General features: G+C 50.7%; 2 protein-coding genes across 3 annotated transcripts in view; one reads left to right on the top strand and one right to left on the bottom strand.

The window, feature by feature from the left end:
* Positions 1–3,888, top strand: part of ZWILCH (zwilch kinetochore protein) — a 34,592-nt gene extending 30,704 nt beyond the window's left edge. Inside the window, exons 18-19 of one of the 2 annotated variants that reach the window (XM_075535814.1) lie at positions 703–814; positions 2,020–3,888. In XM_075535814.1, the coding sequence (XP_075391929.1) occupies positions 703–791 (89 nt within the window). In that variant the 3' untranslated portion in view covers positions 792–814; positions 2,020–3,888. Of the gene's footprint in view, positions 1–702; positions 815–1,937 lie in introns of both variants that reach the window. The other variant, XM_075535812.1, reaches the window with a different exon arrangement.
* Positions 2,061–27,128, bottom strand: part of LCTL (lactase like) — a 44,268-nt gene continuing 19,200 nt past the window's right edge. Inside the window, 17 exon segments of the mRNA XM_075535566.1 lie at positions 2,061–2,181; positions 3,213–3,276; positions 4,913–4,964; positions 4,966–5,050; positions 5,053–5,091; positions 5,316–5,348; positions 5,351–5,441; positions 6,066–6,111; positions 6,113–6,192; positions 6,194–6,334; positions 9,493–9,650; positions 9,725–9,794; positions 11,199–11,291; positions 11,380–11,508; positions 12,807–12,916; positions 13,213–13,300; positions 13,895–14,058. Coding sequence (XP_075391681.1) covers positions 2,066–2,181; positions 3,213–3,276; positions 4,913–4,964; positions 4,966–5,050; positions 5,053–5,091; positions 5,316–5,348; positions 5,351–5,441; positions 6,066–6,111; positions 6,113–6,192; positions 6,194–6,334; positions 9,493–9,650; positions 9,725–9,794; positions 11,199–11,291; positions 11,380–11,508; positions 12,807–12,916; positions 13,213–13,300; positions 13,895–14,058 — 1,559 coding nt within the window. The 3' untranslated portion in view covers positions 2,061–2,065.

Here is a 27,128-nt window from a genome sequence, read left to right as displayed (position 1 = left end):
AAGTTCCACTCTATTTCACTGGACTGAGCCCTTAAGTCAAATTCGACCTTTTCAAGATTTGTTAGCATGATGCTCTTCAGTAAAACAGCATCAAAGGCCGGGAGGCTTGAGAGGTGAAAGTGGGTTTTCAGCTGCCATAGAGAGAAAACTGATTTGGAGTTAATGGGGAAGAAAAACCGAGTCCCCTAGGTGCTCCCCACCCAGAGTGGGTGCCCAGCAAGTGGCTGTCACTCATGGTGAGAATAGGGAAAGCACAACAATGCCGACCCCCAAGGAAGCGGCCACAAGCCCATCTAAATGTTAATGGGTCTTTGAGAGAGAGGAGACCGGCTGTCCGTGTCTAGTCCTAAGGTGATGAATCCTGAGGAGAATGATTTATAAGACAGATGGTACTATAGGAAAAAGGACACGTTTAATTCTCGTTGTGCCACACAAACAGTATTGACTTAAAATACATATCTAACTTGACAAAAGTGATCTTTATCTTTCAGTTTGCTGAGTCCGGTTTTGCCTGTCTCAAGGTTTGGTTTTTAGAAGGATTATTCTCACCGAGTTTTGCCTGAAGTTTTAAAGTGTGAGACACTTGTCCTGTAGCCAGACCACAGACTGATTATTGGAGCGACTGTAAAATTCAGCATCCTGTATGAGAGAGAAGCCAGAGGGGCTTAAGCCATTCTGATTGGACTGCCTTTCTGGTTACAGATTTTTCGGAATTGACGCTCAATGATAGCCTGGAAAAAAAGAAACACTTCGCTACCATGGTTACCTGCAGCCAAGTACATTTCAAGTAAAGTGAACTGATGGGGGCGCCTTGGTAAGGCATTTCATGTTCCCTTGGGGATCTCCACGTATTTGGTGGTGCATTAATAAGCACCTTAGGTTTCAGTTCTTCCTATTAAAAAAGTCAATTTAATCCATTCAGAATATGGATTGTAAAAATAAATAAGTAAAAGAAGATCGATTGAATCACCAAATGTCATGGTGCCAGGTGTGATTGAGCAAAGCACTCTCTAGTTCCCTTCCTGTCGTCGTGGTCAGCCCGATCCGACCGCCAGGGACATGGAGGGGAGCGGGGTGGGGTGATAATCCATAAATACAATAGAAAGAGTTTTATTTCATTTAAGAGTTTGAGTTTTAAAACACCAAAATGGGGGGGGGGGGGACCCTAGACAGGTTTACTGACTTATTAAAGGAGAAGTTTTGTTAAAAAGAATTTTACCCCCTCTCAATCATAGCCCCCAGAGGTAACCACCCTAGAATAACATTTATTATTATCTTACTGTTTTATGTAACAGATATAACATTGAAGGGAATCAGATAACAAGCAGACTACTTGATATTATCAGTCTGTAGCTGTGTTTTGTCCCCAAACAAATGAGGATGAGGTCATTTTAGTATTTTACAGGTAAAAATAAAATAGACATATATATAATCTAATCAAAGAGAAGATAAGTAAACTAATTGAGCACTCTTAAATCATCATAAGAGTTTTCTCTGAGGTATTTCACTGAGTTGAGTTTAGCAGAAGGAACATTGTATCTTAGAACCATGGATATGTATGTCTCCTCACCTGCGGAATGTCCTCCTAATGCTTTTCCTTGGTCCAATGAGCAGTTGTTCTTGATAGTTGGTTGAGTCTGGGTCAGGTCAAGGGCGAGGTGTGGTGGCACGGTGATTCAAGTGCTCCACTGGGAACCAGCAGGTGCTGTGGGGACCTGCCTGCGTTCCGTCTTGGCGGCGCCACGGGCCCGGTACACTTGCTGTGAGGTGGGGTGGGAGACAGTACTGAGGTGGTGGACATTAAAACAATCACACAACAGTTTCACACTATGATCCTTTTTTTTTTTTTAAGGAAAATAGATGCATAATATCAACATCAATTTTGAGAGGATGAGATCACAACTGATTTTCATTTATGCTTATTTTTTGTTTTCTAGCTTTTAAGGCCTAGTACAAGCCACTAAAAAAGTGGGGCTATTTATTGCAGAATCTGAAAACACAAATGTATGTGACTTTCAGAGCTGGAAAATGGGTGCTCCTGGAACTACCAGTTGGTCACATGGTCTCAAGTCTGCCCCCGGCGGAGGAGCATTAGTAGGACGCCAGTGATGAGGATGCAGAGGGTACAGACTGTGGTCCCCACACTCTCCGGGACAATCTGCATGTGACTTAGCAGCCGCTCTGGAATGGTACAGAGAACGGTTTCGCAGTAAACTTCATCCTGAAAGCTTCAACCATAATGGAAAAACTTGGAAAAGGACGCATCAAATTTTCTTATTATTCTTTGCTATGAAAGAGGACCTGGGGAATTAAATGTTGCAAACAAATTGTGTGATGGAATTGTAAAATGTTTCCGAAAACCTGGATGAACCATGTGGCGTAGCTGCTTGGATTGGCCCCGGTAAGGCTTAGCCCACGGCACTGCCAAGGCTCCGTAGAGCTTATGTAAAGTCCCGGATTCGTTGTTCTATTCCTGTAGAGAAGGCTGTTGGGATTTGGACTGGGATGTCATTGCACCGATAGGTCGCTGTGGGTGGGGTAGTAATGACATCTTAACAATAGTAAGTCCTCAAATCCATAAACGTAGAGCCGTCTTTCTGTTTATTTACATCTTGAATTTCTTTCAGCAAATTGTATCATTTTCTTTGTACAAGTCCTTTGCTAGGCATTTATTCTCTGAGATGCTATTGCAAATGGACTCGTTTCCCTAATTTCCCATTCAGAATTCTCATTTGCTGGTGTATAGAAACTCATCTGAGTTTTGTTTGTTGGCCTTGAACCCTGCAACTTTTCTAAAGTGTTCTGTTAGCTGTAGCCATTTTCTTGTGGATTCTGGAATTCTCTACACATAGGATTGTATCTGTGCATAGAGGTAATTCTGCTTTTTTTCTATTCTGGAAACCTTTTATTTATTTTTCTTCCAATAGTGAGCAGGCAACCTTATCCTGATCTCAAGTTCAAGGATAAAACTCAATCTTTCCATTAAGTATAACGGTGGTTGTTGGCTTTTCATTGTATTGAGCAGTTTCCCTTCTGTTTCAATCTTCTTTAGAAATAGCAATTTGGTATTGCTTCAAGTAAAGAAACAAAAATCCTCTATTAATCCTAAGGAGTTTGGCTCTGGGTATGTTCACATTTTAAGATTTGGGTCATGCCGTGATATGTATAGTTGGGTAGTTTAATTATTCACGAAGGAGTTAAAATGTACTCACCTGCAGCAAGCATGTGGTTGTTGATAGAGTAGGTTTCCCAGGCTTTGAGGTACCAACTTTCCACCTAATAAAAATCCACTCGGTTAATAATGTCTTAAGCTAAATTTTGCTCTTTGGGATCAATTGTGGGACAATATGAGATAAAGAGAAATGTTCTTAACAGTCAGCTAATACCCAGCAATGAGGGTGTTGAGAAAGAGCCTATGTTCTTGAGGCGCTTGCCAGCCCGGGGCTTCTCTCCTGCAGGAGAGTGCTGAGTGCCTGCTAGCTCTGTGTCTGCTCCCTCCGAGAGCCTCCCTGTGTGCTGACCCCCCACTGTTAGCCCCCTGTAACCAGAACACGGCAGTCAACTTAGATGTAGCCATTTTAACAAAGTAACCACATGAGGCTATTAATTAGCCTCAGTGTAGCCATTTTGTATGGACCCGTGTGTGGCCACTTTGTAACTTCTGTAACTGTTGACCCATTGCGTTTGTTTTTGAAATTGCTGATGTTACTTGTAAACCCCATTTTATTTTTATAAGTTCTCAGTTTTCCATATAGTATGACACCACCTGCCTTTGCGCCTCATTTACTCCACAGTATAAAATCTCCCCTCCTTAAGCACTCGGGGTCACAGGAGAATTAGGCTCCAGCCACCTTTTGATGGCCGGTTAATAAAGGCTTATCAACTTTAGTTAAAGTTGCTTGTTGGTTACTTAGTCTCGCTCCGGTACTACACCTGGGGACAGGCTAGAAAAATCCTGGTGAATGAGTGAGATGGCTGTTCTAATAAAACACCCCGCTCTCAATGTCACTTTCCAATTTCCTGCCATTGATGCCAGCGACGTAGGAATAGGGAGCCGGGGTAACGTTTGGCAGAGATCTGAAATGGTTTGGTGAGTTTTAAAGGATGAGTCTTTTTCACCTTTTGGAGCGAGTGCATCTTTATGGCTTGGCCATCCCACAGGAAGAGGTGGAAATCATATGGTCCTTATACATGTGATTATTTGAGCGTTTTATATTTGCTGGAGAGTAGGTGTTACTATTTGTTTGTATGAAGACTCAAGATGACGAATCGCATGAACCCAAAGTGCCGCTCGGATCTCTGTCGCTCGTAGCGTCACCTCACCCCACCGTAGCGGGCCCGACGTGCTCCAGGTGCCAGCACCCATTCCTGTCATGGGGAAAGAGGGCAAGTATGTACCACACTTGTGTACCCCAACAGCTCCCCCAACAAACTCACTCCATCGTGCCGTCAAGTCGATGGCGATTCAGAGCGACCCTGTGGGACCGAGCCACCCTTGTGAGTTCCCACGACTAACGCTTTACCAGATAGAGAACTTGGCCTTTCCCCCATGGAGCAGCTGGTGGTTCTGAGCTGCTGACCTTGCAGACCAAAGCCGCCGTGTTACCACTATCAATAATTAGTCCTCCTAGGGAAGGGACGGGAGGGAGGGCTGGAGGAGGGGGACAGTGGACTGTTGTGACTGGTCTGATGGGGATGCTATGCGAGCAGCAGCATATGTGCTGTCTTACATCACACAGACAGGGGGACCACACACACACACACACCAATAAAAAGAAAGTTGCCAAACCCTCCGGACTCTGTCCCCTTCACACCTAAACATTGGTCGTCTGGCCACAAAAGAAGGAACACGACTTGGATGCTTTTGTAACAAACGAGTTCGTTCAGAGAGAAGAGCGGGGCGTCATGGAACCTCTCTGGGCCTGGGGAGTCCGTGGGCAGAGGTGACCTGGTAGGACTGAGCAAGGTCTCTGTTGGTTGTTAAATTGCAGGTAGTCGAGTTCGTATCTTTCTGAGGGTCCTTTCTCCCATTCAGACTGACCCAGCAGAGCCAGCAAGTGTGCCCTTTTCTGTCAGCACCGTCTCTCATAGCTGCAGAGACACACGTGCGTCAAGCAGGTGTCCTGGAGAAGGTGGAGAAGTGCTTGGCTGCTAACCTGAAGGTTGAAGGTCAAACTCACTGGCCACTCCAGGGAAGAAACGGGACAGTCCCCTTCTGTGGAAACCTTGTCTGGCCTTGGCACTGGGCGAGGGCAGTTCCAGTCTGCCCTGCTAGGCTCAGGATGAGTTGGGCTCAGTCTTGGCTTGTGCCTCACCTTTTAGCATTTCGCTGGTGTGTCCTTGAAGGTCTGCACTCTCCACTGATCGCGTAATTGACTGCAAGGCAGTTTCTGAGCAGCTCCGTTTTCCGTCACGTACATGGGAGGCTCAGCGTACTGGGTCTGGAAGTGAGCCACGGTAAAGACTGTCTTTGAGATTCTGACGGGCAGGTGGGTTTCTGAGTCCGAGGCACATAGGAGCGCGCAGCCCAGTCTGCCACATGATTCCCACGTGCAGCTGGCACCCAGCAAACGGACATGTGCATGTGGAGAGGGCAGCGGGAGAGGAAGTGTACTGAGTCTTCCTGTTTCCCCTTCCAGGTAAAAAGCTGTAAAGGAACATTCTGGAAGGAGAAGCTTCGCGGTTCCCCGTAGAGTGGATCTGGGAGGTCTGGGGTGGTAGCCTCTCCAGTCTGAGTAACTGAGTTTACTCTGACTTATCAGCTCTTCACTCTGAGATGCACCTGAGTTTAAGCTATGAAAGCATGAGGTAGGAAGGTTCCAGAAGAAATGTCCTCCAGGTAGCTTAACGAGGAGCCCTGATGGCGTAGTGGGTAAGCGTGACCCACAAGGCCTCCGTGGGAGAAAGATGGGGCTTTCTCCTCCTGTAGAGCGTCCCAGCCTGGAAATCCAGAGGCAGTTCTACCCTGTCCTGCCCAATAGAGTTGCCGGGGGTGGACATGGACTTCAAGGCAGTGCATTTGAGTTGAGCTGGTGTTTTTTAATGCAGTTTCACAAGCTAATCACCTGAGCAAAGTTGCGGAGCCTCCTCAGCACCCATCGCACAGCCTCCTTGAGACCCCAGGTCTGGCCAGTTTGGGTCAACCAGCTCCCCCAAATCCTGGTCGTTCCAGTAACTGGGCCCCTGGCGGGCGGGAGGGACAGTGCCTTTCTGTGATGTGCCGTGTGGTGACATGACCCAGTCCCAGGCAATCCGCTGTGCCTTTCACAAAGCTCTCCCTGAAGGGAGGCCCCGGAGCCTCGACTGCCCAGCCCCTGCGCTGCGCTCTTTCTTCCTGGCGGCGACACAGAACCAGAGCTTAGTTGGTTTGTTTTCTCTCAGCCGTTGCACAGGTTGCTGGGCGTGCACAGCTGGCTGACCATCTGGGCAAACGAATTGGAGACCTGGTCGCTGCTTACACCAGAGGTGCTCCTGCAGTGGCCCGTGGGAGGGGAGCTGGCAAGTTGGTACGGGCAGGTGAGAGGGCAGAGGGCAGCTCACCTGAGTGTTGGTGTTGGGGCTGTTACCACTATGTTGGACAATTTCGCCCTCTCCAGAGCACAGAGGTATATGCTTGGAGCAATTCCCAGTCTGTGTATTTACTCTGCTCACGCTGTGGAAGGATGCACATGTGGGAATCTCATTGCAGACTGAGTAGCTCACGACTGGAAACACCTGTCATTTAACCAGCAGGGACTGGTTAAATATGGATGGACTGGCCCTCAGAATGACGGACACAGCGTGTGATACGCCAATGTGGAGAGATTGGCAAGATGTCTACGTAAAAAGTGTGCAGCCTATGTGTCATAAACACACACACACACACACCACCACCACCAAACAGCAGTGTTTTTGCACGTGCTTAAAGGGTAAATCAAAAAGTACCACAAAATCAGAAACATTAAAAATGCCCTCGTTAGCCCTTCCCTGGAGAATCCTGTGCTCATGGGTATGCACCACGTAACTGGTGAATTTGGCGGCCAAATCATGTTCCCTTTAAGTGCGCTGAGTTTGGGGAACAAAGACGCCTTGAAAGGGCAAGATCAAGGCCATGGGCGGATGGGCGAGGTTCCTGACAATCCTGGTAGGCCTTCCTTGCTACCCGCGGACGACACGCGGGTGCACTGTCGTGATGGGGCCTCCTCAGCCCAACCTCACTGGCCTTTCTCACCAGCGCTGCTTTCAACTTCCTTAACCTTTCTTCCCAGGAAGCCCCCTGATCATTCTGTGAGCTTCGGGAAAATCTGTCAGAGTGCCCCATGGGAATTCTGTCCCTGGAGCTGCCTGAGCTGACCTCTGCCTTGAGTTTAACTGGAAGCCACTGTTTGGGGAGACGGGATCTTTGAAGGCCCCCAAAGGCTGAGGCCACTTGTCTGCAGCTCTCTGCTGACAACAGGCATGTCTCTGGTCAGACGTCGGGGCATGTTTTGTTGGGGACAAGCTTTGGTGTGAATGAACTGGGACCCCAGTTAAGTGCCGGTGGGTCGACCCAACTCCTAGCCACCGTGTGGGCGGCGAACCAAGCGCCGCCCTGCCCCGCACCCGCCTCACAATTGTTCTGTTCAACCCACTGGTACAGACGCTGTGTCCGTCCGTCTTGTGGAGGGCCTCCTTTTTCGCTGTCCCTCCCAAGCTTGACGGCCTTTCCGGGGAGTGGTCTCTCCTGACCGCCCTAGTTGCAGCACCTGGGGGCTTAGCCTCCTGTGGGTCAAATGTGCCTCCTTCTGGGAAACAGGAGCAATGGGCGAGGGCAGGGTCCGGGGTGGGGTTCGCGTTACATTTTTTTGTATATTAGGGATTTTGAAACATCCTTGCCTGTCTGTGCAAAAGGAAACATTTTCGTGACTTGATCCAAAACAGAACCGCAGAAAAATTTCCAAAGAGGCTATTGGTTCAGAGGACATCGTGTCAACACCTTAAAATGGTCGCGCCTTCTGAGGACCTTGGGAAACTACGGGGACGGTCACTGTGCTACCCTGGGCAGTAGCCACGGGTCCCACGGGTCTGTCGAGCACTCGAGATGCGGAATGTGGCGGGTGCGACAGGCATGGAATTTACATTGTATTTCCCTTTAGTTAAATTAAGTCAAAGTAGACACACATGGCTAGGGTCTTTCGGAGTTGTAGGGGCAGCCCCGGGCCAGAGCTCCTTTTTGCTCGTGTGTTCAGTGTGAGGAAAGGGGTGCTTCTCAGGTACCTGGAGGTAATTTGTGAGCAAGATCTCAGGCGGATGCTTCCACTAGAGGAAACAGTCAGTCCTCAGGGGACCCCTCCCACAGGGCACCAAGGGAAGATTGGCTGGTTCCCGCTTGAATCCTGGCACAGGTGGCGTGGGTGGGTCTGCGATTGTGGGCTCAAGCACGCGGACTGGTCCGTGACAGAGGATCGCTGGCTTTGGTGTAGGCCTGCCCTGTCCCTGCAGGGCCTCCGGTGCTGAGCGAGGAGCTCGTACTGCAGGAACACAGGCTCTGTCATGTCACGAGGGCCTTTTCCTTGTGCATCTTGAAGAAACTATGCTCAAGGCCTTAGTCTAGGTATAAAGCCACGTCCCCCTCAAAAACCAAACCCGCTGTCACAGGTCGATTCCCAACGTCACCCTAAAGGACGGAAGAGACCTGGTCCAGGCTGAACTCTACAGACAGGGACTGCTGCCTCGCTCCTGCAGAGCTGCCTGGATACTTACAGGGCTGCCGAGCCCGTCCTGCAGGGCTCCCGCAGGTGTGCTGCAGAACTGGCTGTGGCCAGTTTCTGTGGTTGCTTCACGTAATCCCTTCATTTTCCTGACCGGGAGCTGGAGATGCAAAGACGTGGAGCACCTCGTCCAGGTCTCACTGCCCAGTTCGTGGCAGCGGTGGACTTGAGCTTGATGAGTTAGACAGGGGAGTTCTCGGAATGTGGTGTTTCATCACCATCTAACCCAGCGTTGGATTGTAACCCGATGTTAGCGCTATGGGTGTAATGTCTATAACTCCCAGGTCGATGCGCGTACATGCCGCCCTGTCTGCAGGGCTTGTCTTCACTGTCTCACAAGGGGCGTGCTCTGTATGGGAGTCCTGGCCCCTCCTCTGGTGCCATGGTTGGTGTAGTGGTTATGCATTGGGCTGCTAACCACAAAGTCGGCTGTTCAAAACCACCAGAAACTAGAGCTTGGGAAGTGTTTCTCCGGTGACAGAAAGAGCCCACAGGAGCCACCCCACCGACCCACAACTGTGACCTGCCTTCCCTCCTCCCCACTGCAGCTAAAATGGAGGGGAGTTGGGAGGAGTCAGCTGCTGAAGACAAAAGAGGGAAGCCTAGAAATTGAGACATTCTAAATCTGCGTTCCAACACCCTCAATCTGCAGGCCTAGGGATCTGGTCCGCTCCCTGGTGCATGGCCTGTTCTCAGTTATCTGGAGGCTGGGCCTCCCTTGAGCTCAGTAAGTCATGCTTCATTGTCGGGCTTGGTTCACCTATCGGTCCTTCATGACTTGAGGGTAGTCGCCAGCACAGATGGGGTTGGCAAAGCAGCCCAGATAGAACTGGAGGTATCTGTCCAGAGCCTCGATGTCCTTGGGGTTCCTGATGTCCACAGGTTCCCCCCAGTCACAGGCTAATGAAAGGCCCCTGACACCTTACAGGAAGAGGTATGAAGAAGAGGGTGACTGGAGTGCCCGGGTCCCCTGGCACACGTCTGAAAGGGGAAGCTCACCTCACTGCCGCGCCACATGGTGGTGTAAGAGTGCCAGGCTTGGGCGTGAGTCACCGAGGTGCCTGACTCATACCCCATCCCTTTCCTTCCTAGGACACCATGTGAACAGCACTTTCATGAGTCCACCCTCAGGACCCCCTCCTATGAGCTCCCTCCACCTGAGGCACGGGACCTCTTTGTCCTCAAGGGCAAACTCGGCCCCAATCACAAGCCACCCCGTGATGCTGTTTGCTGCATTTCAGATGTCTGCTGAAGTCCTTGTTGATCCCTCTTCTTCCCCTGGAACACTGAGGCAGCGTTCTCCCCATCGGTGTTCTGTACTCGAGGGAAATGTCAAATATCCAGAACAATCTTGAGAAATGGCACTAAAAGGTGCCTTCTCTCCCAATTCCCTGCCAGGCAGCCCCCTGACCTGTGGAAGAGGCTCTTGAAAGGCAGCCTCCGAGACTGAGGCTGTGGGAGGTCATGGGACCAGTGCTTCTCAAAGTGGGGCCCCCCGACCAAGACAGCGTCCCCTGGGAACTCGGGAGACACCCTTGAGTCCTGGCAAAAATCCAGCTGCACCAGAGCTCCGAGGTGGGCCTGGCAGTCGGTGCTCACAAGCCCTCCAGGCACCCCTCACGCCAGCAGGATGCCCAGAGACGTGGGTATCTTCAGGCGACCAACATGGGCACATCACCTGCCCTGCACTTTGTCAGGCAGAAAATGAAATGGAAGCGTGACTTGTCGGGCATGTCAGGATTGCCTAATGAAGAGGAACTTCTCAAAATCATATGGAGCCATATCCAGTCGGATAGGCTAACAAGGGACCCCCCCCCCCCCAGCCTCTATTGTTAAACGTCTTCAGAGCTCTGCCTTTGAATAGTCGTAGGGTGAAAATCATCAGCCAAATGGATTGGGGACTTTCTCCCCTGGCCCTGTGCCGGGGTGTCCTCCAGTGTCCCCTTCTCTACCCTCTGAAGGTGCCATCCCTGCCCCTCAGTCATCGTTCGTATCCCCAGGCTGACCCCGTCAAGTTATGTGACTCCGCTCCCTCTCTGCCTTCACCCCCTTGACCATGGTCTGTCCCCTTTGCCTTCTCCCCCTGACACTTGGCTGCCCCTGCAGACCCCGTCCACTGCACCTCTTCAGGCAGAGACCAGGTTTCTCCATGGCCACTTCAAAGCTTCAGGCCCCTCCTTGCTCACCTCTGCTGGGCACTGTGGTCCCCCACCTTCCTGTCACCATTCCTCACAGAGACAAGCTATTTCCACCCCCTGGGCCCGACTGTATGTGCCAAGAGGCGCTCGCAATAGCCTCTCAGCACAGGGCCTGCTCGCAGGGCCCACTGACCCTCGGGGAGGGTGAGCAGGAGGGGGGCACCAGGGAGCATGGTGAGTCTGAGATGGAGTTCACAGAGGGGTGCTGGGGTCAGCTAAGGTGACACTGGAGGTTCGTCTTCTCCGAAGGAAGCCCCCCAGCCCATCTCACCGGAGCGATGTGCTATGCTGCCTGGTACAGGCCGGTGCCGGAGAGCTTCAGGCCAGTGCGCGGTGGCCGGTCTCAGCCTCTCTCCGCCATCGCCTACAGGGACCCCGGCACTGTGAGAAGTGGCCGGCAGTGCTCTGCGCAGGGACGTGGGCGTTAGCCCCTGAAGAGAGACCTGGCCTACCCGCAGATCACTGAAGGTGATCCAGTGCTTCACTCGATCCCCAAAGGCCTCAAAGCACAGATCTGCATAGTCCCAGAAGTCGTTGGCCAGGCTCCTGTTCTGCCGCCCGCCAAATGTCACCTGGAGCAGCTGCGGGAGACGTAGGTGTCCCGAGGGCCTTCACTTGAAAAGGCTTTTGGGGGTCAATTGGTGGCGCAGGTGGAAGCTAGAGAGCCTCCTTCGCAAAGCCCGGGAGCACAGGACGGTGGCAGTGATGGATCCAAGCAGGTCAAACACAGAGACCAGCGGGGACAGCACACAACAGGGGGAGCTTGCACTTGAGAAACGTGTCCGTGAGAGCGCACGCCACAAGAGGAGGGGCCCAAGGTCATGGAGGGGCGCTGGTGTTGGCCATGAAAGGCCCTGGCAGGGTTGGAGCATGCGCTGTCCTCCGACAGATCCTTTCTTCCGACAAGGGGGCATAGCAGCAGGACAGCTGCCCCACAGACCCTGCCCACCTCGCCCTCCTGGCTCAGGTGCTGCAGGGGCGGTGAGTGGAGGCGGTGAGCCCGGGCTGAGGCCAGAAGGTGACTCCTGATTCATCCCAAGCCCAGCCAGAGCCTCTGGCAGCTCTCCCGACAGTCAACCCTGCAGCCGCCCAGATCCAGGAGCTCACCTCCCCTTCTCTGCCCACCACCAACCCTCCCAGCCCCTCAAACCAGACACCACCCTCTCCCGAAGCATCCAAACCAGCTGCCCTCTGAACAATGCCCCGAAGCCTTTCTCCATCCCTGGGCCCCCTGAGCCCCCTTCTTCCAGAGTCATCCGCCAGCCCTGAGTCACTGAGCCTCATGGGAAGCAGTAGACGGTCACTGGGACAAAGTCCAGTGCCGAGGCCTCAGGGACCTGGAAGGGCTCTGGAGCATTCAGCTGCTCAGGTTTGACGTCACACTCGCTCACTGCCATCGCCTCGGCGCCGACCCTGAGGGCCCTGGGGGTGGGGGGCCTCCGGGATTGCCACTGGTCACAGGAGTAGAAAGCCCAGGCTCGCGCCCTCAGAGCTGCTGGTGGTTTTGAACTGCCAGCCATGCGGGTCGCAGCCTGATGTGTCACCTCTACAGGATGAGTGCATGTATGAGATGCTGGCTCCAGTTGGGCCAGCAGAGTAGGGGAGGGGGGAGGGGTAAGGCCGAGCCAGCTTGTCAAGGTGCCATGTCACCAAATCCTAGTCATGTTTTTCTTCTTGCTGTTGTCATGCCCAATGTTCAGGAAAGCGTCAGACGGCATGTTTACCCCCGGAAATAACCCACAGCGCTGAAAGCAGTCTGTGGAGGGCCAAGGGCGTGCCGTCCTTCCTGTGCACATCCAAGGTCTTCGCCCTTTGACCAACACTCGCTGCCTCTGTGGCAGCAGGTCCCCAAGCCAGGCTGGCCTTCCACAGCCCTCACCTGTGGGAGGTCCCAGTGGTGCAGGGTCACGATGGGGGTGATGTTGCTCTTCAGCAGTGCATCGATGACATCACTGTAGAATTTGACTGCCTTCCCATTCACCTGGTCAGCTGTAGGTGGAATGCAAGGGGACTCCAAGAGGCAGGTTGCCCTTGGCTTTCTGAAGTGCAGTGTTCCTGGGCCCCGAGTCTGGGGTGGTATGATGTGGTGTGTGTGTGTGTGTGTGTGTGTGTACATGTGTATGCACACACAGGGAAGGAATGGTACCTCCAGTCCCTGTAGAATACCCAGAGCACCTGCTAGCTGCAATCTGGTCCACAGGCCTGGGTCCCACCCAGAACTCACAAAACCAGCTGTGGCCCAAAGAGGGCCGCAATTGGGCTAGAGAGGGTCTGTCCTAGCTCACCTCCAATGCCTGTGGACAAGAGTCAGGGCCAAGATAGGGAGAATTGGTAGTGGCTCACATTCAGCTCCCTCAGCAAAGCGACGTTCTCCTGCGGAGATGCGTGGGGAGCAGGCAGGGCCGCCTAGATTACCAGCAGGCTCAGGACTGCAGGACTAAGGTCTACTCTTGGCTAGCCCCTGGGGCAGCGGGGAGAGAGCCCTTCCTTCTCTGAGCAGTAAGTGCAGTACCATCTGCCCCCATGGCTTGCTGGGATATGCCACGGGGCACCTGAAATGCAGGTCAGTCCAACAGGTGGGGTATGCCTGATAAGCCTGAGTGGAACCCCCTAGGAGTCCATCCAGAGAGGACGTGGGTGCTGGGCGGAGGGACTGAGAATGAGGTAGGTGGGAATTCACAATTGGGGGCCAGGGGGAAATTCACAATTAGGTTGCCGTGGCCTCTGGGCTACAGTACCAGCATCAACTCCTTGGCAAAGGCACTGGCTCAGGACTGGCTGCTGCCCCGCATTCAGCCAGGAATTTCCCTGTTCCTGCTCCAGGCCTCAGTTTCCTGACTATGATGGGGTGTTAGAGCACCAGGTTAGCACTGTCACCCGGGCTCCCCAATACCTCTCAGCTAGGGAGCGTACACACACACACACACACACACACACACACACACACACACACACACACACACACACCTGGACCTTGTAATAACCATCACAGGCCACATCTGCGGTCTTGTCCCCCAGCACCTTCCCCTTCCTGCTGTGCGTTAAGGTGTCCCAGATGCTTGGACCTTTTCCGTCCTGGTCCCAGGCACCCTCCGTCTGGTAGGCAGAACTGCCCACACCCCAGGAGAAGCCTACAGACCAGGCAGAGACCCCCAAGCTGGGTCCAGAGCTGGAACTCTGGGCTGTGCCTCTGGCCCCCCCCCCCTCCGCACACCCCGCCATGCCTCCCTCTGCCTTCATCTCTCATCAGCACCGACTGTCTAGCTTCCGCCTTTGTCTGTGGGACAGGTCCCTGGCTGGCCCCCAGGACTGGAGACAATGACTTTTTGTTACTGAGGCTTTGAGAATAAGCTGGAGCGCTCACCTCCTGGCAAGGCCTGCGCCTGTAGCTGGGGTGGAGTTAGGGCTTCTGGGAAGCCCCTCACTGGCAAAGAGGCAGCATCTTGGAAGAAGGGCCCTGCATTCTCCTACACCGGGGTCTGAGGAGCGGTGGAGGGGAGTCCATCCTAAGGGCCCCCAGGGACGATCCCCAAAGACGTCCACAACAATGACCAGAGACCCACCATTCCAAAGGCCTACAAAGAGTCTGTGCTTATTTTGTCGCTGAGACCTGGCCTCTTGAATAATTAGTGATAAGATCTCACGAGAACAAAATAACAATCTATAAATTATCAAGGGCTCATGGGGGAGGGGGGAGCGGGGAGGGAGGGGGAAAAAAAGAGGACCTGATGCAAAGGGCTTAAGTGGAAGGCAAATGCTTTGAGAGTGATTAGGGAAAAGAATGTACAGATGTGCTTTATACAATTGATGTATGTATATGTGTGGATTGTGATAAGAGTTGTATGAGCCCCTAATAAAATGTAAAAAAAGAAAGGAAAAAAATGATTAGGGCAGGGAATGTACAGATGTGCTTTATACAATTGATGTATGTATATGTATGGATTGTGATAAGAATTGTTTGAGCCCCTAATAAAATGTTTTTAAAAAAAGAAAGACCAAAATAAATTAAAACACCAAACCAGAAGTGAGAGTAAAGACTCACAGCCTTAAAAAGTGAAAAAAAAAGCTCACGAGAGAGTGACCTGGATTTAGGAGAGGAGTGTCCTGAGGGGGCAGTGCCTGAGGAGGCGATAACATGGCCTACAGTCAGAGTGGCTCGTAGACGACTCTCAGTGGGTACATGTGGCTCTGAAGTAAATGTGTGAAGTAAAATTCATGGATGACAGTCAGATAATGGTGATTTCATCTGTTTGTGAAAAATATATTTATGGCAATTGAGTCATTTTTAAATTGCTGTGAGGGACAGGATCGGCTCTGCCGTCTCCAGTTTGCCGACCCCTGGCCTAGAGGAAGGTGGTGGATAGGGGAGAGCCTGGGAGGAGAAGCTCAATAGTGGAAAAGGGTAAGTTCCCAGGTGGCCCCTGCCACCTGAGTTTCCTCCATGTCTCCCCAAATCCCAACCTCACAGCCATCAGGTCGATGCAGACTCCAAGCCCCTGTGTGTTTCTGAGACTGAAGTGTTGATGGGCGTAGGAGGCCCAGTCTCTCCCAGGGAGCTGCGGGTGGTTTTGAACTGCTGACCGTGTGGATTGCAGCCCAGTGCACACCTGATCCTCCACCAGGGACCCTTCTCCTCTGCATCTCTATTTTGGATGAAGAGTATTCACATACCTCTGTGAACAAAGCTGTGCTGACTGAAGGAATGCTGCCGCGGATGCCCCTGGACATGTAGTTCTGTACCACAGCCCGTCTAAAGGAACCCTGGTGGTGCTGTGGGCTAGGCACAGAACTACTAACCATAAGGTCAGCGGTTCAAACCCACCAGCCGCTCTGCAGGAGAAAGATGAGGTTATCTGCTCCCACAAAGATCTATGGTCTTAACCAGCCCGCGTAGGGTAGCTGTGAGCCTGGGCAGTGTGGTAGATTCTGAGTCGGGAGGCTAACCGTAAGGTCAGCCGTTTGAAACTACTAGCCACCCCACAGGATAAAGATGAAGTTTCTGCTCCCCCAAAGGCTTTGCAGCCTTGGAAACCCCAGGGCAGTTCTCTCATGCCCCATTGGGTTGTATGCGTCAGAGTGGTTAACTATATTGACTTCCTGTTCTGCTCTGATGTTCATGGGTAATTTGCCAAATTATCTCTCATAGATATTGTTGTTATGTGTTCTCAGCCAGTTTCAACTCCTTGCAGCCCCATGATCAGAGTAGACGTTCCCCATGGAATTTTCTAGGCTATAATCTTATGGGGATGGACCACCTAGAGCTGTTGGGTAGATCTGAATGGTAACCTTTTAGTTAGTAGCTGAGTGTTGAACTTGATTCCTTTTACCCAAAGAATACTCAGCTCTTCGGCACGCTCTCCATGTAAGCAAGGAGAACTACCCGAGAAACTTTAAAAATATTACCCCAGAGATCCAGATCTAATTTTCAAGAGCTCCTCAAGAGATTCCAAGGTGCCAGCAGACATGCGTACCACCAGCTTAGTCAGCCACTGCCTAAGACTCTCAACAAAGGAGCTACAATGCCCGCTTTCCATACCTGCTGAGAAGCCGTTGAGACCCTGCGCATGAGACCTTGAAATGGAAACACCAGCTTGTGCCTGAACAGAAGTGGGGTTCACCCAGGAATACCTAGAGCTAAGCTTCACGGGCATGAGCTGAGCGTGAGCAAGCCCACCCACTGCCCCTTGCGGTCATCTATGCCCACAGGTTGTCAGTGACTGGCTTTGGTGGTTGTTGCTGTTCATGTGTTGGGGAGTCGGAGGGGTTGAATGGGGAGTGTAGATCGCCAGATCTTTCTTGTGAGGCACTTCTGGGAAGCTTTGAGATTGGGGCCAGTGTTTCAGTCCCCTCAGCAGGAAGGTGCCTATGTCTTCTCCATCAGGCTGTACCAAGAGTAGAAAGTAGTTACTGTCCGTCACTTCTGATGTGTGGCGTCTCAGTAGACCTGTGCTCCATAGAGACTTGGCATCTTAAAAACAGTTTTATTGGCATGTACTTCAGGAATCATACAATTTAATCATTTAGTCATATTAAGAGGAGTTGTGCAATTATCACAACTGTCAACATTAGAACATTTCTTCTTATATCTTTTTTTTATCATTTTATTGGGGGCTCGTACAATTCTTATCACAATCCATACATCCATCCATCGTGTCAAGCACATATGTACATTTGTTGCCATCATCATTCTCAAAACATTTGCCTTCTACTTGAGCCCTTAATATCTGCTGCTCATTTCCCCCCTCCCTCCCCACCCCTCCCTTATATCCATTCTTGTTGTGCTCCCATCCCCCACCCGCCCTGCCATGCCTCTGGACAGTTATTAACCCAACTCCTGTCTCCATGGATTCACCTGTCCTGGATTTCATGCACGGAAAGTCATATCAAACACAAACAGGTAGGAGACAGCAAAGCAATGACTAGACAAAGCATAGAGAAACCTCAATTGAAAAGAAAGCAGAAAATGTTGAAGATGAAGGGCGATCAGATGGCAAGACAGCATTACATTTTAACCCAAGTGCACGGCCGTGCCCAACCTCACGATGCTCCCCGGGCCATGTTCAGCGGGGAGGCACCGGGGCTTCCTGCATGGATGTGGGGCTTCCAGTGTCATCCATAGCTTTCTGCAAATCAACCGTCCAAACTGTAAGGTCTGATAGCATTCCCTCCTTCGGATTTGGATTTTTTTATTTTGGATTTTTTTATTGACAGTCCTTGGATCGCACAGGCGGGTGTGCTTCTTCTCCACAGGGTTTTCTGGAACGAGATGGTCAGCACAGCAAACCTGCTTAGCAGCCCAGCAGAGTAACTGTTTGCATCGTCCAAGGGCACCACCAAGAGTAGAAGCCCCCTTCAATGCTTTCTTTCCTTCTTTTGTTTATTTTTATCATAGTTATCTTTTTATCTTTCTAACATTGCATTGCTCCTCCTTAATGTTTTCTCTTATATTTCCAAAATAACCAAACTCAATGCCCATGAGTCCAGTCTAAGCCATAACCACATAGCCACGCAAGAGGAGAGGGTAGACTGCCTCTTTGGGTTTCTGAAACTGAGATTGTAACTCTTGTTTTGATTTTTTTCCCCTCGCACGCAGTGTTTCCTTTATTTTGCTTTGTTTGTCAGAGGAAGCCAGCCCCTAACACATCATTACGGTAGGCGCAATTGTCCAGCAATAATAAGTAAAGATTAAGTAAAGTTACAGAGAGCATGAGAGATAGAAGAGAAATATTGAAATAAATGGAGCCAGACACAGTTCATGGTAGCATGCTCACCTCAGCCCCGCTTGGTGGTCCACATGGAGGGAGAGAGAGAATCTTTAATCTAGCCCAAGCTTTTATATCTTCTCTGGGGACATGCAAGCCCCCTCATTGCAGGTGAGGACCCACGTCACAGGAAGGGGTTGTGCTATAGGTCATACAGTAATGGGAGGGGGTGATCTAGGGGTATCCATGTAATAGGAAGAGGAGGGATTGGGGGTATACATGTGACAAGATGGGCGGATCCTAGATACAGGATGGCAGCCTAACTTTGGATGTCACAAAGCCTGTTTGACCTGTTCCCTGGCTCAACTGATAGAGACAATTATCGGTGGGGTGTAAACTCCACGTACAGGAGCCAAGCTAATGGTCACAGGACCCCACCCCTGTGGTGTGGGGAGACAGCAGTCTGGCAGGGACTGCCTTCAGGGAAGATGCCTGTGAGCATCTGACCTCCCCACACATTTGGCTTTTTTGTATCATTTGCATGGTAGGCAAACTCACAATTCATGGCTTTCTCAAGGAGATATGGTGGCCGGAAGAGCCAGGCATGACTCCCGCTTGACTGACAGTGTGGACACGGGTCCCCCACCCTCACTAGGTACTGGTCCAGCCCCTTCCCACCCACTTTGCAAGGCATTCATGTTGCGGCTGCTACGAGCGCCATCTTGGCCTTGCGTTGCGCGGGGCCAAGGGAACACGCTGTGTGTACCAACTGTGTGCTGGTGGCTATCTTATCTCTTTCCCTCCAGTCTGACTCCGCTCACGGTGACCCCACCTGTGTGTCTGCAGTAGGACTGGGCCCCGTGGGGCATAGGGCCTGCAGCAGGTTGCCAGACCTTTCATCCATTGCTCTTCTCCAGGGGCTCGACTGCCAACCTCTGGGCAGTAGTTACTCGCTGCGGTACCCGGACAGGGGGTCCTCTGACTCTGATTCAGGGGATGTTACTGTTTGGGTAGAAGACAGGAGGCTGTCTGCTCCCTTTAAGAGGAGACTGTGACTCTACAGCAGCGATTCTCAGCCTGTGGGTCACGACCCCTTTGGGGGTCAAACGACCCTTTCACAGGAGTTACCCAATTCTTAACAGTAGCAAAATTGCAGTTATGAAGTAGCAACGAAAATAATTTTATGGTTGGGGGGTCACCACAATATGAGGAAATATGTTAAGGGGTCGTGGCATAAGGAAGGTTGAGAACCACTGTTTTACAGGAATAGAAAAATCTATCTTTCTCCTGCTGAGAGGCTAGTGAATTTGAACTGCTGACTCTGCAGTTATCAGCCCAATGTGTACCCACCACACCTTGGGAGCTCCATCCTATAGTTATTTTTTTTGTTTTTCTTTTAAATTGAGAATATTGATTTCTAGTGAAATAGAAATACTCATATTTCTTTTTCTGAATAAAAGAGGTACAATACAACAATACCAGTATGAACAATTAAAAATGCCTCTCAGGTCATTGGACCAGCTGTCTGCCGTCCAGGTGCTGTTTGCCTGGCTTGGTGAGCTCGGGCCCTCACTGTGACTGTCACTCAGGCTGCTGAGGGTCCCTCAGGGCAGCACGTTCCCCTCCAAGGAGGCTCCCTCCACTGTGGTCGGTATTGTCAGAATCTACTTTCAACACACACCCCAAACGCTAAGCCCATGGCCATCACGTGGATTCTGACTCATACCTGACATATAGACCCGAGTAGAGCTGCCCTGGTGGGTTTCCAAGACTGTGCATCTTCATGGCAGTGAACATCTCATCTTTCTCAACTACTGGTCACGTGGCTCGCTCACAGCTGCGTTAGGCTTGGTCGCCAAGAGACAAATCCAGTGACACTCATCTATGTGTAAAACCAAACCAAACTCACTGCCATCGAGCTCATGCTGACTCTGCCTCTTCCTTCCTGCTTGCTGGCCACCTGGAGAGTGGCCAGGGCCCTGCCATGTCTCTACTGACCTAGGATCCACTTGGCTCTGCACCCCCCGGCCCGTGAGCTCCGTGCATTCTGCATCTCTGCATGCAGCTGCGTGAGTCCGAAGAGGAAGTTGTGCACTAGTATCAGACTTATGAGCTTGAGTTGGATGGGACTGGGATGTTTTCTTGATATATAATTACTTCTTGATTTATAATTACTCCTTGATATAAAGCTCTTTCTTACACATATATGAAGGAGCCCGGGTGGTTTAGTGGTTACACATTGGACTTTGAGCTGCATGGTCAGCGGTTCAAAACCACCAGCATCTCTGAAGGAGAAAACTTGGGCTTCCCACTCCTGTGAAACAGTTACCGTCTCAGAAACCGGCAGGGTGGTCAGCAAGTAGGAAGGGAAAGGCAGAGAGACAGCGAGGTTCCCAAGGCCCTTCTTATGGGAAGGCCACGCCCACAATGAACCACCAGCAGCCTGTGACCTTCCACTGTAACACATCTTCAAGATGACACATGAAAGTTTCGTGTGTGTGTGTGTGTGTGTGTGTGTGCGCGCTTACCTTGACAATGTGTATCTTTTTTATTGCGGGCAATCCTGACTGTCCCCACAAGCTCTCGCAGACTTGGTGCTAGATGCGTGGTACTAGATGCTGGGACAATCCAAAGACAAACAGTTCAGAGTCCGATCCCAATGGATCTGTGGAAACTCCCGGGCAGAGCAGGCTGGTGGGCTAGGAGGATGGACAGAGTAAGGGAGGCGAGGGGTCCGCTGTTCTGCTGGAGTGACAGGGACGAAATGCCAGTTTTACTGTGAGAGGGGCCTCACTCAGCGAATTGTGTCTCTGGTCCTGAAGACAGTCAAGTAGAGCTGCAGGCCCTTCCTGTCCTGTATGGGCGCTCGGAGCCAGAATCAACTAGATGCCCCTGGGCGGCTCTGATGGGGAAAATGAGGCCTGGCGGTGCAGGGGTTAAGCACTAAGACACTCCACATAACATTTTCTAACTCTCACAGCAGCCTGAACTGGAACGCACTAAGTCATCAGAGTTTCTTTTCAAGTCACCGTGACCCCACATGGCAGCGCACCTCTGTCCCGAAGAGTCTTCTAGCTTCCGTCTTTCCAGAAGCAGGTCACTAGGTCTTTCTTCCCCGGAGCAGCTGGAAGAGACCTGTATCTGTCCCCAGAACAAAGAAAGGTGACTCAACAGAAATCACCGAACAATGGTATGAATGTCACATGCAAGTGAAATTTTGCTGAAGATCGTTCAAAATGGTTGCAGTAGCACATCAACAAGGAATGGTCAGAAATTCAAGCCAGATTCAGAGCAGGACGTGGGACCAAGGAGGTTGAGGTAGTTAGTTTATTGTGCTAACCCGGCTGATAAACACATGTGGGATTAATTGAAGGGCGGAGGGATAAATGGCTTAGTGAGCCTCGCCTTTGGAGTTCTCGTGTCTCTTGCTTTTGATGGTCGAACCAGGGTGCAGCTACCTTAACAGTTCCCTGCTTCAGCTGGCAAGGCTCACTTCCTGCAAAGCATTCCCAAGGGGAAGCCACATGGACCTACCCCGATGCAGCCCTGGGTGCTGGAGCAGCCATGTGGAGAGCCCTACCAGCACTGAGATGCTTACACATTCACTGATTCGGCTTACCTCCTGTAGTTGGCATCATTGCATCTGTTTTGTGAGACGGAGGATGACTTTGTGGATTGGTGTTGGACATATGGGTCAATGGGTTAATGTTGGATTTGTGGGCTTGGGCAACACTAGGTTGGGATGTTTTCTTGATGTGCACTTAAGCTTTATATAAAACTCTGTTTTATACATGCGTTTCTGAGGATTTGTTTCTCTAATGTACCCTGACTGACACATTATGGTACCAGGAGTAGGGTAGTGGAGAAACAAATCGTAAGATGGAGAGTAGATGTTTGTTTGACCTCTCCCTTGAGCTCAAGACTGGCCTGTGATCTTGCTGCACTCGACATCATTGCGTGTGTTGTGTGAGTCTGAAGAGGAGCTTATAGCCTGGTATTGGACACGTGGGCTCATATCAGACTTACGGAGTTGAATGAACTGGGCTGGCATGTTTTCTCAAAATACAATTGCTCTCTTATATAATGCTCTTTCTTATATAAATATGAGTGTCTATGAATATGCTTCTCTAGTCTACCAGGATTAACACAGCTCATATAAGCAGGTACTATTGAATACCTGCTCTGTGCAGGTTTACCCCCTCCAGGAAGCCTTCCAAGACTTCACCCAGCAAGGCACAGTTCCTGTGGCTCTCAACATCCTCACCTGCCCCTCTCTTGCAGCACTTTGTGCCCAACCTTCATTCCTCTCTGGGCTCTGTCACTGCTCCCAGGGCCAGCTGCCCCGCGAGGCAAGCCTATGAGTTTCAGCCTGGGTCCCCACTCCCCTTTGTGTGAAAAAACAAAACAAAACCACAAAACAGGCCAAGATGAGTTTCTGCTTTGGCATTGTTCTCAGGCCTGCACCCTTACCTTCCTCTCCTGGCTCCTCCATTCTGGTGCCCCCTGCCCTCGGGTCCTTTTCGGAACCTTCCATTCTAGCCCTGTCCCACTGCCCACTGTCCCTCAAACCCGAAGCCCTCCTCACTTCTCCTCCACGAGTCCCCGCTACGTGACTGATGCTAAGTGACTGACTTTCGGTTAGTGGCCGAGAACTTAACCATGACGCCAGTAGAATTTGGCGATGAGCTAACTCTTGGAAGTGAAGGAGGAAGGCACCAGGGACAGCTTCTGTGTCTGTCATGAAAATTGGCCATTTTTGTTCAGCAAGCTCTTAGTGAATTGGTCCCTTATGCCAGGCTGCCTGCAGGGGTCCCATTGGGGATACATGCCACCATCTCTCAGATTCCACCTGGCTCTGGCTGACTGTGGACAGACAGGATTCCAGCGGCAGCGGAATTCACCTTCAGGCCTGGGTGGGTGGGTGGGGGGTTAGGGTGGCTTGAAGAGCCCTAGCAGAGGAAGCAGGCATTTCAGGTGGGTGAGAGGGAGGACCCAAGGCCTGGAGGTGGCATGTGTGCGCAGGACAGACTTCCTAAGGAAAACAGAGGCCCCTCTGCTGCAGCAAAGCAGGCCTGCATTCAAATCCTACCTCTGATCTCACGCACTGCTACGGAATTGCAAACAGAACCTGTCTCTATGGTGGACTCCCTGGTAACAGCTTTCCAAACTAGAAACATGCATACCCCTCATCTGGCCATTCCACTTCCCGAAACTTGTCCCACATGTACAAGACCACTGACTGTAGCCCAGCGAGCCCTAGTGGCACAGTGAACCGTGAGTTGGGCTGCAAACCACCAGGTGGGCAGATCGAAACCACCCGTCGCTCTGGAGAAGAAAGATGAGACTTGTTTTATACTCTCAGTTCTACTCTGCCCGACAGGCTCCCTGGGAGCCTGCATCGACGTGGAGGCAGGGAGTTGGCATTTGCTCCCTGCAGAGAAGCCCTGGTGGTGCAGCGGTTAAGCACTTGGCTGCTCATTGAACCTACGGGCATGCATTCCACTGAGGAAGATACGGCGTTCTGCTTCCACACAGATGAACGTCTAGGAAACTGACAGGGTGGTTCCACTCGGTCCAGGGGATCGCTCTGAGCCCAGTAGACTGGGCAGTAATGGACTTGGGCTTTTGGCTTTGGGTAGTCATGGGAGCCTTGTTTTTTAGTTGAAAAAGATTTGGAGACAAGATGCCCATCAATCTGGAATTGGTTAAATAAATCAGTGTATTCCATCCAATGGAATATTTTGTAGGGGGAAAATATATATCTTAATATGGAAAGTTCTCCAAGATATATTGTGAGTGAAAAAAAAAAAAGCAATGTATAGATCAGTGTGTGTGGTTTCTGTGTTCCTGGGTGGTTTGGTTATGTGCTCAAGGATTAGCCAGGAGATTGGCCATTCGAGTCCATCCAGAGGTACCTCAGAAGAAAGGCCTGGCCAACTTCTTCCAAAAGCTCACAGCCTTGAACATGGAGGAGTTAGACTTCAAACACGTTGATTCAATGTCACCTATCAACAGCCTACAATTTACTATCATACCGGTCACGGAAAAAAAGGGTGGGATGCAGAATCTCTCTCTGTATCTGGTTATCTAACTGTGTGTTTGTGTGTGTGTGTGTGTGTGTGTGTGTGTGTGTGATGGATACACAGGATATCATTGAAAGGACACACAAAGCCCGTGGCTTCCAGAATGACTTGGAGGCAGGGTTGGGAAGGGCTTTTTTTTTTAATCGTTTTATTAGGGGCTCATACAACTCTTATCACAATCCATACATACATCAATGGTGTAAAGCACATCTGTACATTCATTGCCCTCATCATTCTCAAAACAGTTGTTCTCCACTTAAGCCCCTGGCATCTGCTCCTCATTCCCCCCTCCCTCCCTGCTCCCCCTTCCCTTGATAATTTATAAATTATTATTTTGTCATATCTTTCCCTGTCCGACGTCTCCCTTCACCCACTTTTCTGTTGTCCGTCCCCCAGGGAGGAGGTCACATGTAGATCCTTGTAATCGGTTCCCTCTTTCCAACCCACTCTCCCTCTACCCTCCCAGTATCGCCACTCACACTACTGGTCCTGAAGGGATCATCTGCCTTGGATTCCCTGTGTTTCCAGTTCCTATCTGTACCAGTGTATATCCTCTGGTCTAGTCAGACTTGCAAGGTAGAATTCGGATCATGATGGAGGGGCGGGGGAGGGGGAAGCATTTAGGAACTAGAGGAAAGTTGTATTTTTCATCGGTGTTACATTGCACCTTGACTGGCTCATTTCCTCCACTAGACCCCTCTGCAAGGGGATATCCAGTGGCCTACAATGGGCTTTGGGTCTCCACTCTGCACTATGGTAAGATTTTTTTGTTCTAATGATGCCTTATACCTGATCCCGTCGACACCTTGTGATCACACAGACTGATGTGCTTCTTCCATGTGGGCTTTGTTGCTTCTGAGCCAGATGGCCACTTGTTTACCTTCAAGCCTTTAAGACCCCAGAAGTCATACCTTTTGATAGCTGGGCATCATCAGCTTTCTTCACCACATTTGCTTATGCACTTGCTTTGTCTTCAGCAATTGTGTTGGGAAGGTGAGCATCATGGAATGCCAGTTTAATAGAACAAAGTATTCTTACACTGAGGGAGTACTTGAGGGGAGACCCCATGTCCATCTGCTACCTTAATACTAAACCTATAAATGTATGCACATATATCTATTTCCCCATCCTCATATAAAAATATATTTACATATGTGCATGCCTTTATTTAGACCTCTATAAATGCCCTTTACCTCCTAGCTCTGTCCTCTATTTCCGTTTACTTTCCTCTTGTCCCACTATCATGTTCAGCCTTCATTAGGGTTATAGTAATTTCTCTCAGTTACATTACCCTTGGTCACGTCCTACCAGGCCTCCTACACCCTCCTCACCACCGATTTGGAAGACTGCAGGGGATATTTTTTGGTTTAAGGTTGAAAGATGACCTCAGGACAAGGGTTCCAAACCCAGACCAAAGTCACTGCCATTGTGCCGATGTCACCTCAGCGACCTCAGAGGACAGGGGAGAAACTGCCCCTGTGAGATTCTGAGACCACCGCCGGGTAGGGCAAGATATGACAAAATAATAATTTATAAATTATCAAGGGTTCATGAGGCCTCCAGGGGAGCGGGGAGGGAGGGGAAAAAAAGAGGATGATGCAAAGGGCTTAAGTGGAGAGCAAATGCTTTGAAAATGATTAGGGCTAAGAATGCACAGTTGTGCTTTATACAATTGATGTATGTATGGATTGTGATAGAGTTGTATGAGTCCCTAATAAAATGTTTAAAAAAAAAAAAAAAAGATTCCGAGACCGGAACTCGTTGTGGGAGTAGAAAGCCCATCTTGCTCCTGGGAGCAAGGGCAGGCGTGATTTATTTATTTATTGCGTAATTTATTTTAAGGATCGATTTTGTTGGCTCCATGATGTCCCAAGGCGTAGTGACATCAGGTGAGCTGTTGAAATCTTTGTTCATATGGGGATCTTCAAATGTGGTTGTAGATTTAGGGCACCTCCTTTCACTTCAGATCAGGTCCTGCCCCACCCTTCTGCCCCCAGCCCTCAGCACTAACAGAGTCCATGCACGAGTGCCGGGAAACAACCTTAGAAAGTCCTGTTGGAGATGAAACCTGTGGGGCTTTGCTTTCTTTTTTGGGTGAAAGCCTTGGCAGAGCTGCTGGGGCAGGCACCTTTGCCCAGGTGAATGATACCTGCTGGGAGCTTCAAGGAGACTCCCAGTCCCAGGCTCCACGAGACAATCCAGGTGGCCTGTCCCAGAAGAGAACTCAGGTGGCCGCACAGGGGAGAAGGGCAAGCTGCCCTGGGAAGCTGCGCCCCCAGGAGGGCAGGGGCAGGGGCTCTTGTCAGGACCAAGCTGGGAGAGGCGTGATGGGCCTGTGTGGGCGGCCCACAGTTGAAGCCGTGGCTGATGCAGAGGGCTCATCTGCTCTAACCCTCCCCCCCCCATTCACTATGGTAAGATTTTTTTTGTTCTGATGATGCCTGATACCTGATTCCTTTGACACCTCATGGTCACACAGGCTGGTGTGCTTCTTCCATGTGGGCTTTGTTGCTTCACAGCTACATAGCCCCTTGTTTACCTTCAAGCCTTTAAGACTCCGGACGCTCTATCTTTTGAGAGCCGGGCACCATCAGCTTGCTAGGGATAATTCTTGATGCTGCAGAGTACATTTGGAACAAACAAAAAGTAGGAAAAAAATTGCCGCCTAAATTTTCAACAAAACAAAATTTAAAGAGGAAAAAACTCAGGAAATGCATACATTTGACCACCTCCAGTTGCAGGATAGTTACGGGCAAGAAAGGACTGAATATTCTAAAACCTGATATTGTCTGGGCCACAGGCTCAGGCTGAGCCTGGGTTCAATCTTGGCATGGGACAGGGGGGTTAGTGACAGCTGGAGGTGGGGGCTGTATATGCTCTGTCTCTTCCTCGGTGCTTGGTGCTTACTTGCTGGTG

The sequence above is a fragment of the Tenrec ecaudatus genome, chromosome 17 (assembly GCF_050624435.1).
Source record: "Tenrec ecaudatus isolate mTenEca1 chromosome 17, mTenEca1.hap1, whole genome shotgun sequence".
In the NCBI taxonomy this organism is placed as follows: domain Eukaryota; kingdom Metazoa; phylum Chordata; class Mammalia; order Afrosoricida; family Tenrecidae; genus Tenrec; species Tenrec ecaudatus.
Note: the sequence above shows the minus strand (reverse complement) of the source record. Positions and strands in the feature narration are given on the sequence as shown.